At 35.2% G+C, this 13,918-nt stretch overlaps 1 protein-coding gene across 3 annotated transcripts; it reads right to left on the bottom strand.

Moving 5' to 3' along the window:
- Positions 1 to 2,494: 2,494 nt before the first annotated feature.
- On the bottom strand, positions 2,495 to 13,561 carry LOC122581264 (protein transport protein Sec24-like At3g07100). Of its 3 annotated transcripts, none has more exons than XM_043753454.1 (14): positions 13,430 to 13,561; positions 11,461 to 12,576; positions 11,231 to 11,369; positions 10,832 to 11,022; positions 8,154 to 8,261; positions 7,860 to 8,063; positions 7,182 to 7,413; positions 6,255 to 6,404; positions 5,974 to 6,130; positions 5,017 to 5,144; positions 4,235 to 4,557; positions 3,622 to 3,810; positions 3,213 to 3,462; positions 2,495 to 2,806 (listed from the first exon to the last, which is right to left on the bottom strand). In XM_043753454.1, the coding sequence occupies exons 2-13, from the start codon at positions 12,520 to 12,522 to the stop codon at positions 3,235 to 3,237; spliced, it is 3,111 nt and encodes a 1,036-aa protein (XP_043609389.1). In that variant the 5' UTR covers positions 12,523 to 12,576; positions 13,430 to 13,561; the 3' UTR covers positions 2,495 to 2,806; positions 3,213 to 3,234. The 3 variants fall into 3 exon arrangements, with proteins under 3 accessions (XP_043609389.1, XP_043609388.1, XP_043609387.1); XM_043753453.1 differs by having other exon boundaries at positions 2,495 to 3,137; positions 3,197 to 3,468; positions 13,430 to 13,560; XM_043753452.1 differs by having other exon boundaries at positions 3,213 to 3,468; positions 13,430 to 13,560.
- Positions 13,562 to 13,918: the final 357 nt, after the last annotated feature.

Genomic DNA, 13,918 nt, shown 5'->3' with positions numbered 1-13,918 from the left:
GAATTTTGTTTCAGTTAATAAATTATTTCTATGATTAAGCAAAACATCATGTTGTTAGAATTATTAACATGCAAATAATTCGTAATCAGTGGGATGGTCGATCATATCCTTTAACATTCGTTTTATGAGTCTAAAAATAGTTGTTTCATCTCAAAAGAATTGAATGTGATCATGGGTCTTATTCATTTTGGCTGTTGACGCAAATTTGTTGTTTTGTTAGTTATTGTCGTGTTGTTGATTAGTTAGTTACTGGTGTTGTAACTCTTGGCTTCTTTCAACTTTAGTTGACGAGAATATATTTCTATCTAATATCCAAAATTTAAGTTGAATCACACGTCAAATTAAAGTTAAATTACGCGCATGTAAAGTTTACATTAATATATTCACAGAAAATAATATATACGAAGAGATTCATTTACATATGAACATATCAAGTTATATTAATTTTATATGTTTTTAGCAATTTTTGTTATAACTTTTTACATGTAAATATTTACCAATAACATGTATGTAGTTTTATTTGTTGCTTTATGCGTTATTGGTCATAATCTTGGGCATAAACTTCTTTTTTAAAACTAATTTTAATGTACAAAAACCTTCATACCATTTCTCATCTTAGAAAGCCACTAAAATTGTGTTAAACATTCTTGAAAACATTAGGCATAATTTCTTTTGGGAAAGTTCCCTTGAGGTTAGAAAGATTTCTTGGAGGCTCATAGGTTTACTGAGAAAACCTTATAACCCATAGAGGTGTGTGAGACTTCAAAAACAAAAGAGAAAAACAAAGACTAAACTTTCATATTTCATTCATAATCTTCAAATATAGAAATGAAATACAACAATCGACCCACTACCACTAGTAACCATGGCCTAAGAAGAATGTTTGTGACTTAAGCTTATAACCTTGCTAGGCTCACCAAGTGGTGGTGGAGATCTAAAATCGAAACAAAGCCTCTTTGCTAATTACTACACAGCTACATTCCATTAATGGTCGCTTCCTGCGCTTAAGGCCTCTCCTTATAGGAACCCGCTTCTAACACTATTCATCAGTTTCTCTCTCTTCTAAACACACCAAGACACCCCTCCTTATAACCCTCACTTCTAACTCACTTCTAATATTATTCATACATTATTTTATTATTTCATCTTTCCTTTTTTGCAAAATCAAATTAAATTAAACTTTTCATAATAATAATAAGTATTTTATCAAAGATCTATATAAAAATTAAAGGTTTTAAGAGTAAAAGTTAAAAAGTATAAGAATTATTTTCTAAATAACTTAAAGTCCAAAGACCAAAAATTAAATAAATATCAAATTATATTTTTTTTGTCTTGTATACGTGTCTTCTTCTTACTCTCTCTCTCTCTATATATATATAGATCACACCGCACACCTGCACACAAATTTCGTTTTTTTTATTTAGCCACGTTAAAACCAGATTTGGGTCCAACATACATCACCAACGCTGCGTCTAAAAATAGAAAGGAACAGACGCCGGCCTAAACGCAGGCCGTGCTACCAACGTCTAGGCACGGTCCGGCGTCGGACGTGGTGTAGAAGAGCTATAAGGAGCGGCCTAAGAAATCTCATCTTTCTTACTCCATTTGGGGTACCCCAGCAAACCTAAACCAACCCCTCGTCAAACACAATATCGACACTAACAATATTTTTCATTGGAGCTTAAATGCTTAATCAGGTGACGGTGAAACCATTTTTGGCATGTGAATGGGCTCATAGGCTTAAGTTGCCAGTGGGTGTTGGACCAGGCCCAATTAGATCAAGAGCAAAATATAAAATCTAAAATCTGAAATTCTCAAATACCTGACTAACTTCATAATATTTATTCTATTACTTTTTTTCCAACAATAACTTATTTATAATTAAAAAGAAAGCATTGGAGTAATCTTTATATTTGCATCAAATCACATATCACCTTCATTTGGATATGTTTCAGCTTGACCGCATACGTTCAAGGTTTGTTCTAAACACAATTTCAGTACTTGAAAATTAGTTGAATGAAGTCATAAAACTCATTATTTATTAACTCATAAAGGAGATAAATTTTACAGCAAAACCATTTGATGTAACTACTTTTATTTCATCCATTGTTGCCTTGCAAGAGATTAAGAGTTTTTAATTTGATGCAGGTGTCAACATGCATCATAGGTACTAATCCCCTCATGTATCTTCATACAATCTATGAAGAAGTCATACTAAAAAGAAATCATCAGCTCCACTTTTAAAGTAATAAAACGTTTAGTTCTTGTCAAGTGTGTTTTGATCTTCTTTAGATTTGGCCATGGTAAAAGAAATTATAAAAGGGGGACTGTCTTCCAAAGGGAAGACATGTGATTATAATATTAGGAGCGAGCTTTTAAATAAACATAGAAAACATATACCTGTGAATCTAAAAGAGGTAACTGCCTATAAATTTAATGTCATACTCTTATCATGCATGTCTATACGTCCTTCATTGTTGCTAAATTTTCAGCATTTTTAATGAAGTATAATTGGCTACTTTTTAATCTATTTGATGTTTGTTTAGATACTTCATTTTTGTTTTCTGGAAAGATAAATGGGTTTATACTTAAAAGCCCTGAATCTTTCCTTTTGAATACATATTTTGTGGAAGAAAATCAACAAACTAAAATGTTGTCCATGAAGAACTAAACAAGCAAATCGACGAAGATACATCTTATCAACACAGATAAATTACCAACTTTCCCAAAAAAGATGTCAAAATCATTAACACAAAGCTTCTACAGCAGATACTGAACCAGCATAAAAAAAAATATATATCTGAACCTGCCATTTTAACGAATAAGGTTTAGAATTTGAAGGCGGAAATTAATTAATGTATGAAAACCGATTAAGTTATCAGCAAGTTCATGTATCATCCCATCTTTGTTAAAAACTAGCATAAATAGTGTAACCACCTCCAAAGTGGCATAGTGACATCCCAATATGACATGAGGTCTCGTCTGCTAGGTACAATCTTTGGGGGCGGCTAGTGAAAAATTTTGGAAATGGCCACAGGATCCCCCCCCCCCCCCCCCCCCCTCCTTTTAGGCTGCGTACACCGAGTCAAAAAGACTCGCCCTCCCCAGGTAACTTGAATAAGGAAAACCTCATTTGCTTACCCGTTTAACATAAATAATGAGTTACATGGGCGCATTAACTATTGAACCAGTTTGCCAACAAAACTTAGTACCTGCATTAGTGTGTACTCTTCACTATTGTAGTACTTGTCGATGTATCTGAAGCATCCAATCAACATAGCCATTCATACTACCAACCTGGTCCTCAACTAAATTTAAAAGTAGAAAGAAACCTTCCCTAGGCTGTTCACCTTGTCTCACAAGATGGCATAATTGATAATATGATGGATCAGCTTGCCTAAGTTTTCTTATTATCCCATTCAGCTTTCTTGACATTTCATTGTCACGTTCACTCAAACAAACCTGATTCTTGAAATACACAACAAAAAGTAAGGAATAAGAGAAACAACCATCATCCTTGATGACCATGTTAGAAAAGCCTACAAATATGCACAAACCAGTACTTAAAAAGCTGTAAAAGGCGCAGGATGATAAAACTACAGAAACGTAAAAAGAGCATACCCTTGGGAAGTCTGTAGATGAGTCTTCCTCAACTAGATTCCGGGCTAAATCCGGAGAAAGCATGCGGCCAAACCATACAACAAAACGAAAACCATCATCAAATACGTAAATTCCTCTAGAATCTAAGCTTTCTGCAGCAAGTGATAGCCTTTTACAAACTCTGTTAAATTCGTCATCCACAGTAGGTGTCTGCAAACAAAGAGTAACTATGTAAAACACGAGACTTAGAAGTAGAGGAAGCAATTTTGACCAATTTACTTATGCATCCGAGCTATGTAAGATGTCTGACAAGCCAAACAGGTTATTAAAAAAAGGAAGAAAAAAGACAAGCTTAAAAGGAAACAAACTGTGAACGGATAGAAAGTCTCTCAAAGTATAAATTTAAGTAGATTATTCAATTTACTCAAAAATTTAGCTTACTACCGAAATAATATAACTTCTCCAATCATATGTGACACACGAATTATGTAAAGAAATTTAAATATATTGGACAGAATGTGTTGACCTAACTGGTTTCGACCTGTACCATTTTGACCCATTATCCAAGCCATTGTTATTCTTCCGCAGGATATAACTGCAGGAACGAGAAACACAATTCAAGAATATAGCTTACCTTCACAAGATACTCATCCACTCTTAATAAGCTAGGATATAAGAGCTTTAACATTTTTTTAACAGGTAAAGCCATCATAGTAAACCCCGCTGCGCATCGTTCATCAAGTTGTGCGTCAGCAAACCCACCACGAAGCGCTATGGATTTACATAACGCCAATCCATATAAGGGCAAATATTTCAGTGATTCGGGATAGATCATCCTGCTTCCTACACGATTCTGAACCGCATATAGTTTCCGATATTCTTTTAAAGCTTTGACGATTCTTGCTTGAATACTATTACGAGCATCCTCCAATTTATATGACAACGATTTTTCAATAGCTGCATATAATTACAGTGATGGAGAGGTTAAGAGCAGGCAAGTCTCAAGCTAATTATCATGTATGGGGGTTGAAATTGGCTGCTTAGGTAACTGATCAAAACAGGTCGGGTTGGTCCAAAACACTCTTTGTCCAAAACTTTTTAGTTCTTTGTTAAATAATTAGCGAGTGTTTAAAAAAGTTACCTGGCGTTAAATAAAAATCTAAGTTTTTTAATTACAACATTGAGTTTATTGAATTAGAAGTATATTCTGGGACTTTTCAGCCCCTACACCATGTTACTTTTAAAACGATTTTTTAATTACTACCTGGTTAATCCGTCGAAGATAAAGCATAACTCAGATCAACCCTTCATAATAAACAGGTTAAAAGTTGAAACTGCCACCTCTAAAAAACTTTCCTTTTACTCTCTCTACACACACAAACACACACACACACACACACACACAGAGTATCTTACCTAATCTACCAAGCAAAGAAACAATGGCACCAGTATCTGCCTGTCGATACATTTCTCCTAAATCTGTAACCACTGATGCTGCAGCAGTGTGAACTCTAATACGTCTTTCACCACAAGATGCTGTGTATCTTTTGGTCGTTAAGTATTCATAAATGTAAAAATAAGGTCAAAAGTAATCTACAGTGTCCTACAGCAGAAAGGCAACTACAGACCCAAAGTATTGTGGAGCGTAATTTTCAAGATGATTTAGTAAAAAAGCTCATAGACGAGCTTTTCATCTAAAGCAAATATCTAAGATCTTAATGATGGAATCAAGTTCTTATATCAAAATTTGTAATGTTAGATACATAAATTAAGTTTCATAATGACTCACAAAACAATGAAGCCAGTTAACTTCTTTTTTTCATTAAAGGATTAAAGACAGCTAACTGAATAATCATTCAATGCTTATAGCATATATTATTAATTATAAAATATGAAGTTTAAAATACAAAGAAAAGACAAGGGAAAAATGATGGTCAATATTAGAAACAAAATTATCTAGAATATATGTGGCCATCTGAGTGCGTTAGAGTGTTAGACAAATTGGGTAACAAGTTAAGATGAATTGGGTTGGGCTCCCCTGCAAACTGTTTTTACCCTCATATAGTCATATGTTCAGTTTAATGAGTTACTATTTACTAATATATTCAAATATAAATGCAAAACTATGGTTACATTACGACACAAGTTTTTTAAATAAAGAAATTCCGGAGGTTGTACCTTTTATGTAAACTTTTAAACCCTCCAACAGTCCAACCCATTATCAATGAAATACAGCCCAAATTAATCCACCCACTTTCCCATTTAGAACAAAATTTTAACTTGAAAAAAGATCATCAACTATATTGTTTATAAAACCTTCAACTACGTAAAATAAATGAGATCTACAACCTTATCAAAAGAATTAAAGGATACAGTAAAGCCACTTGGAAGTATACAATCTGAGTTGTAAGCAACGTATCTTCAAGAGCAAACTGCATTGCATAAGCTTTGTCGCAGTCAACAGCTGGAAGTGCTATCAGATCTGTAGATCTTAGCATAAAGTTCCCATGATATGAAGTGAAACGGACCCCTACATAGAAAAAAATTTTAAAAAATGAACTTTTTAGGTGAAGTAATCAAAATTTATTAACTTAAGAAAGCAGTAATCTGTAACTCTGTAGTAGCCGATCGCTATTTAATTACATCACACCAACCTTTTCCACATCTGATACGCATTACGGCTTCCCAGGCAGTTTCTCTAGTGAGATCTCTAGATAACTCATATCTCAATTTGTCTTTGTGGATGACAGAATGAAAGCTTGGATAATAATACACTTGGCCACCAGTGTATTTTGCCAAAGTACCTACACACTCAAACATGTATCACCATTGGTAACTATAAGAATTTACAACCGCAGTGAAGGTAAGCTTCCCAGAACGAATAGAAGTTTATGAAGTGATTTAAGAGATATTCAGCAAGAATTCTTAAAACAAATACACATGTATGGAATAACCATGCAGATGATAGCAATACACCTACGAATAGTATTTTGTTCATTCTCTCGTATGAATCTGTTTAGATACGTATAAAAAATTTCATTCTTTGCTAGTGTGGATCATGTAAAAATCAAAGATGGTTTTTGTACTCGTAACAGATAGGCCACCAATATCAACCAATCAGAAATATCCAACAAACACAAGCTATATAAATACATAACAGCAAAGGGAAACTTAAATGCAAGATATTTAATAACTGTCCCACAAACAATTTTTCATCCACTTTTTATATTTAACAATTATAACAATTGAAGTGCAGTGATTACCAAAGATTGTATAACCACATTAATAATCTATATTTCTTTTATAAAAGTGATTCAGGTAGTTGTATCCAATTAAAACAAGTTGCATCATTTTACCCAGAAAAAAAAAAAGAAAAAAAAGTTGCACCCTGTTAAACCCAATAAGCCCATTTTATCTAATTAAAATTTGAATCTTCATTAACTGAACACGTTTGACGTTTGAGGTAAACGGTCAGCAAGTGCACCTCTATGGCAAATGACTTTCCTCAACAGTCAACAGCAAGTGCAATGTATATGGTAATTACTAAAGTGTAGAATAGGAAGTTCAGCATCGGTGCATACCTAGTGAAGCTACATCAGTATACTTGTCACTGAATGCATACACATTTACTGCAATCTGAAATTTGGTGAAATCCGCAGCCATCTGTTTATAGAATGAGTCCTCTGGTATTCTTAAAGTATACTCCTTATCTGTCCCATAAACACGAAGATCATCTCCGCGCAACTTTAAACGACCAACACCAAGTGAGGGCAGAGTACTCTGGAAAATTAGCAATTTCCCTCCAAGTTGGCTCTGCATAGAGCAAAGAAAGTTGTAAGTAATGTGGCAGTCTTGGAGAGAAAACTATACATCAGTCAGGCATCTGACCATATGTGACATTTAGAGTTGCCAGATACATATTAAAAAACTACAAGCAGTATTAGGAAGAAAACTATTACTCAGTTCAGATAGCTGACACAATATAAGCAAGAATTAGCAAACATCACCCAAAACATTCATATTACACCATACAAATATCTAGTTATTCATGGTCAAATGATCAGTTTCATCCTAGTTGCAACATAATCGATTATCAAAGGTTCAATAAAATGCCTGACTACTTCTTTTAATGCACCTAGAGTGACTTTTACTCCCATAAGATGTATCTCTTTGAAAGTAATTTTTGGTCATTACCCACAAATTTCTTAGGTAAGATTGTCAAGCATTTAACAGATAGGCAGATAGTACAGGACACTAACCATAACCATATACGCTGCTTTAAGAGCCGGCCCAAACGCAGACTCCACATTAAAATTGTCCTGAAACAAAGAAGGCAAGCTATCCAGGAACGCCTCTACCACAGCTCTAGATTCTGACAAGTTGACAAGCAGATCATCTGGCAATGGAACAAAAATATCATCCAAATCTGATACGACCATCATCTGAGGCTGTGTCAAAGAGGACTGGTAATATAAAAACAAGAAGGGTGGTCAACATCAATCAACATTTATGGCATGACATACTGTATGGCCAGGAAAAGTCTAAATACTTGCCTTCATATTGTAAAAATGAATTGTACTATCAAAAGTAATGAATCCAATCTGCGTTCTGGGACTGCCTGGCAATCTATCTAAACAAGATTTTATAGTTTGTGCCACCACCTAATAAAATGTAAGCAAAGACAAATAATAAGTCATAAGTCAGGTGCATTTAGTATCCAATAAAAATAACGCTATCAAGCTATAAACATAGTTCATAATGAAAAATACAAGAGCAGCATTAACAGATTAAATGTGGGGATGTTTTTTGAAAGATATCACCTCGTGAAAAAGACATGCATATATTGGATAAAACCAAGTCAATTTACTTATGTCTGTCTTACACTAAAATGCAATAATATGCATAAGTCTGTTACATACCTACATTAACATCGACACCCATCAAAAACCAAACACAGAATTGACACCAAACTATCAGTCTCATAGATGTGAGAACTATACAATCTGATACATAGAGTAAATTACGTTTTTTCGTCCCTGAAGTTGGCACGTTTTTCACTTTCGATCCCTTAAGTAAAATAATATCAATTTTTACCTTAAACTTGGCAAAAAATTGCAATTGAAGTCCTTTTGCCAAACGGTGTTAGGTTTCAGTCGTTAACGTCCTAACATGCAAAACACGTAAGGGCATTAATGTTTTTTCCCCTTTACACTCGAGGAACTGAAAGTGCAAAATGTAACATATTCAGGGACGAAAATTGCAATTTACTTTATTTATTATCATCATCTTCATCTCAACTAAATCCAAGTGGCAACTTTTATTCCGGTCATCTTCTCCGACTAATTTTCCGACACGTCTCCGGCAACAAAATTTTGCCAAGTTTAAGGTGAAAATCAAAATGTTATAAAATATATTATAAAATCAAAAAACATAACAAAATTATAAATCCCTACATTTCTACCCAAAAAATTCAAAACCCCCACCATTTCTATCCATAAAAATTGAACCACACGTACATTAACAAAAAAATCCCACCCATACCCACACCCGCCGGGAAATTTTTGCCGCCGCCGGGAAAACACCAACCATCACCTACCGCCGGCAAACCCTTTCATTCCCCCTTCTATGTTCTTCTATCCACCCACCTTTCTTGTAAGCTTTTATATATGTATATATATAAACACACATCTCAAATACAAACACACACACACCAATGGCGGTTCTCTTTAGGGGCCCGTGGGGGGCCGGGCCACCACCGTTTTTTCGTTTAGTAGTACTATTATATCTGTATTTCGTCCAAAATAATTTATATCTATTAAGTCGGCCCCCAAGGATTATTTTTTAAAAACTTTTGATACGTTTAATAAATTTAATAGTATAATAAAATTTACCTTTTTGGTTTTTATAACCCACAATTAACTTAGTCCATTCATAATTCTATGTTTTAGTTTACAATTCACAGTCCACGTAACAAGGTCTTCCTCCCTTTTTTGAGTTTTAGACTTTTAGGCTCAAGAAAAAATAAAATTTACCTTTTTAATTTTTATAACCCACGATTCACTTCGTTCATTATTAATTCTATGTTTTAGCCTACAATTCACAATCCACGTAATAAGGTCTTCCTCCTTTTTTTGAGTTTTAGGCTCTAGAAAAAAATAAAATTTACCTTTTTAGTTTTTATAACCCACAATTCACTTAGTCCATTTGTAATTTTATGTTTTAGCCAACAATCCACAATCCACGTAACAAGGTATATCTCCCACAATCTACAATCCAACGCCTGTTCTCTTGGTATATTCATAAGTCTTTGTAGTTTTTTGTTGTAATGGAAAACTTAGATTATTAGTGTTATTTTTGTTTGACCCGACCCGATTAAGTGTATTGCATGACCATAATATACCCGGAACATAGCGATGGGAAAAAAAAAATTTGGCCTCCACAGCTAAAAATATTAAGATCCGCCACTAACACACACTTACATTTATCACAGCTACCACCACAGCAGCCGCAGCCGGTCGCCACTATCAGCAACACCATCGCCGCAGCCAGCCACCATGTCCTTCACTACCACTACCATTACTCTAATGCTGGTTTGAAAGTTTGTTTGTAAATATTTTGTATTGATTTTGCACGAAGATTTGTGGGTTTGTTTTGGATTTGTATATAAATTTAATATTGTTGCCGGAGACGTGTCAGAAAATTAGCCGGAGAAGATGACCGGAATAATAGTCGCCGGTTGGATTTAGTTGAGAAGAAGATGATGATAATAAATAGAGTAAATTGCAATTTTCGTCCCTGAACATGTTTCATTTTGCACTTTTAGTCCCTCGAGTGTAAAGGGAAAAGGACATTAATGCCCTCACGTGTTTTGCACGTGCAAACGTTAACGACCGAAACTTAACACCGTCTCGCAAAAGGACTTCAATTGCAAATTTTTGCCAACTTTAAGGTAGAAATTGACACTTTTTCCCTTAAGGGATCAAAAATGAAAAGCGTGCCAACTTCTCGGACGAAAAAAGTAATTTACTCTGATATATATATAATCTGGTTTGAAAGAACATGCAGAAATGTTTTGCTGGGACTTATATGAATCAACAAATCTCAACGAGTCAAGATTTATGTATTATTCTCGTCTTTGCTATTCTACTATGACATGTACAAAGAAATGAAAATGTAATAGTCCTATGGCAACAGGAAGGAGCTCCAAGAGTATATCCAAGTGAAGGCTTACCTCAAGCATTCCACTTTTGACTGCAGATATTGATACATCAATCAAAAAAAAGTATACTGGTGGCATCGGAGGCCGAACCATATATTCTGCTGGAGCAACAAATTCAACAGAACCCTTTGTAAGCTCAGGATGTTGATCTAGATCAACTCTTTTTCCCGTGGCATCCAACTGAGCGTAATAATCACCTTGAACTGTGTATTATGAAATGATTATTGTTCTACTAAGCAGACATGTAACTCATATATGAAGCACAATTACAAGAATAAAGAACACCTTAGGAATTACAGATTTAGCAACAAAACACCATATGCAACAGCATATTGTTTACGTATTGTTTGAACCACCACTTTCCAATTTAAAAACAATTCATGTATTGGTACAAGGAATTTAAAGTATTACCGTCATTAAGCAACGCACATATATTGCACTTCCACTTTCTTCCGCTATCTGTAAAAGTCACATATGGGTTAACATATGTACGGCATCTTCTACAACGAACTATGCCCGTTGTCGCAAAATTAACTACAGGAACTTCCTCCTGAAAAATGAAACGTTCAGAAGTAAAATAATTGATTTGTTCAATAGCAAATCTAACATCTACTAGTGGCTATCAATACATAGACACTCACCCCCTTGGGAGTTTCGGCTAGGGGACAGACAACTGCTCCAAGAGGCAACTGCCACCTCGAAATCAGAGACTGCGAATTTGGTATAGCACTAGTCGTAAGTCGTAAATATCTAGAATCACAATTCATGGGATACGTCATAGCGAAAGAGCTTGGTTCTATATCGCCATCCAATGGTCTTGGCAACACTTTAGCATCAACCCCAGAATCAAAAGATCCAGGAGCAGGTCCAAGAGAAAGAGAGCTGAAGTCTTCTGCCAAACCTGACGTAGGTCCCATTGCAGGCGCTGAATACATTCCTGGTGAAGATGCAACTGGTGGCGCTTGTCTATAAGCACCTTGATGAGAAGAAAAAGGGGCAGATATGGTAGGCTGAGATGGAACATAACCTCCTTGATAAGAAAGTGGCGGTGGCGGTGGTGGTGGGCTTACTGGGCTACTCTGCATACCTTGATAACCAGGTAAAGTAGATGGATAAGGAGGTCCCGTTGAGAGTGGCGGTTGCTGCATGTTCGGCCTGGAAGCAGTAAAAGGTGAGTCTACAAAAGATCTCGGAGGAAAACTATTAGAAGAAGCACTGTACAGGTTTTGAGGTGGAGATCCCATTGGTGGTGGCATCTGTGGCTGACGATTTAGGGATGTCGACATGGATGGAACATGACTGGGAGGAGGAGGTCTCATTGTCGGAGGCAATATGGACGGCCCCGCATTGGAAGTCTGAGGCAAGGGTGGTTGAGATGTTGAGGGAAACTGCGGAGTCAGGAAACGCTGGATAGGTCCTGTAGTTGGAGGACCAAATGAAGGAGTAGGCCTGCCTGGTTGCATAGGTCTAAAACCAGGAGTCCCGTATCCAACCGCAGGCCCTGAAGAAGAAAATGGAGTCGTATTTGACGTGCCAGGCACTGTACTCATAGTAGCAGGGACTGGTGTTGGTCTAAAAGCAGAAGCCTCTGATCCAACCACGGGAGGAGATGAAGAAATGGGCATGCTACTTTGAGGAGGAGCAAAAGGATTCGCATTTGGCCGTTGATAAGTATTTACACGGTTAGGGTTTTCAGTCCCCATCCCTTGCAGATATATTACAATATATCACGTTATTGCTGAGCTTTCATAAATAATCTGCAAGAACACACAATTCCAAACGTGTCATTTCTAAAAAAAAACTCAAAATTACATTTTACATGATATTGTTAGATTAAGACAAATATAAAACTATAGCGTGTGTAAGTAACACACATCATAAGCATGCACGGTCAAATAGCTAATGAAGAAGCACCACTGGCACAAAGGGGCCACACTGTAGCTATTCTTGTTCATATCTACATATACATAATATATGATATATGCATCGATACATGGATGCACATGCATCATCAGATCCCATTTATAATGTCCGTATGTCAGTGGCAGAACCAAGATGGAAAATGACCCGTAGCACAATTTTTTTAACACTAGCTTCGAATCCGTGCAAAATAACGATAACGACTAGATGACTTCATAAGTTTCCTTTTTTAACACTAGCAATTTTTAAGGAATTTTGCCTATTTTTATAAGTTTTTGAAAGTGTTTGGCACTTTTGATAGTTTTCATTTCCCATTCAGTTGCACAATATGAAGTTATACTTATACTAGGGAAGGCAATTCTTTCACTAAGATATACGCGGCTGTAGATACGCAATAACAAACACTCGTAAATACTAATATGAGTATCAGCTTAATAAGAATTATCTTCACAATAAGAGCAATACATAAAAAAAAATAAAAAAGAAAAAAAAGAGAGAGTTCAATTTCAATACATAAATACTAGTAAAATCTTTACTTCAAAAACAAAAAGTTACAAACTTTCATAAAGATCAAACCTTTTCCATCATCATATATATTCTAATTCAACATGTACTCAGTTAGATCAAAATAAATTACAGTAACAATCAACATATATATATATAGATATAGATATATATCATGGAATTGACCTGATCGGAAGAGATCTAAATTAGGATGCCGGCGGAGATGGCAAACGGTGATCGGCGAGCGATAAGTGCGACTAAGAAAGAATGAAAATTTTGGTTTGTATCTGTATCTATCGATAGACTGGAATGTATAATTATAAAAAAAAAATTAATTATAATATATGTACATGTATAAATAATTAATTGGAGTTTTAGTTTTTTTTTTGGTGGTTGTTGTATTTGTGTGAAATAGTAATAGTGATTGTGTTTGTTGTGGGTTAATTCAAGTTTGAGGGTGAAATCGATAGGAATTGGTGAAGAAGAAGAGAGTAAATGGCTGTGAAATAATTAAACCTAGAAAATTTTGGGTTGCGGGGTCTCAATTCCTTTGTTGAAATGGTTCGTTATTTTAGTATATATGTCGTGAATTTTCAACAGCTTAATTAAAAAATAATTTTCTCATTAATATGTTTGTTTAAAAATATGCAAGAAACCAAAACGTAACATGTAGTA

The sequence above is a fragment of the Erigeron canadensis genome, chromosome 9 (genome assembly GCF_010389155.1).
Source record: "Erigeron canadensis isolate Cc75 chromosome 9, C_canadensis_v1, whole genome shotgun sequence".
Classification (NCBI taxonomy): domain Eukaryota; kingdom Viridiplantae; phylum Streptophyta; class Magnoliopsida; order Asterales; family Asteraceae; genus Erigeron; species Erigeron canadensis.
The sequence above is the reverse complement of the archived record's forward strand: the minus strand, read 5'-3'. Positions and strand labels throughout refer to the sequence as shown.

Coding starts and splice junctions, on each gene's coding strand:
- LOC122581264 (XM_043753453.1), bottom strand. CDS start 12,522: ATGGGGACTGAAAACCCTAACCGTGTAAATACTTATCAACGGCCAAAT. Junction 8,262..10,831: donor TCAAAAGTGGAATGCTTGAG/GTAAGCCTTCAC, acceptor ACATTTTATTAG/GTGGTGGCACAAACTATAAA. Junction 7,414..7,859: donor AAGCAGCGTATATGGTTATG/GTTAGTGTCCTG, acceptor TGCTCTATGCAG/AGCCAACTTGGAGGGAAATT.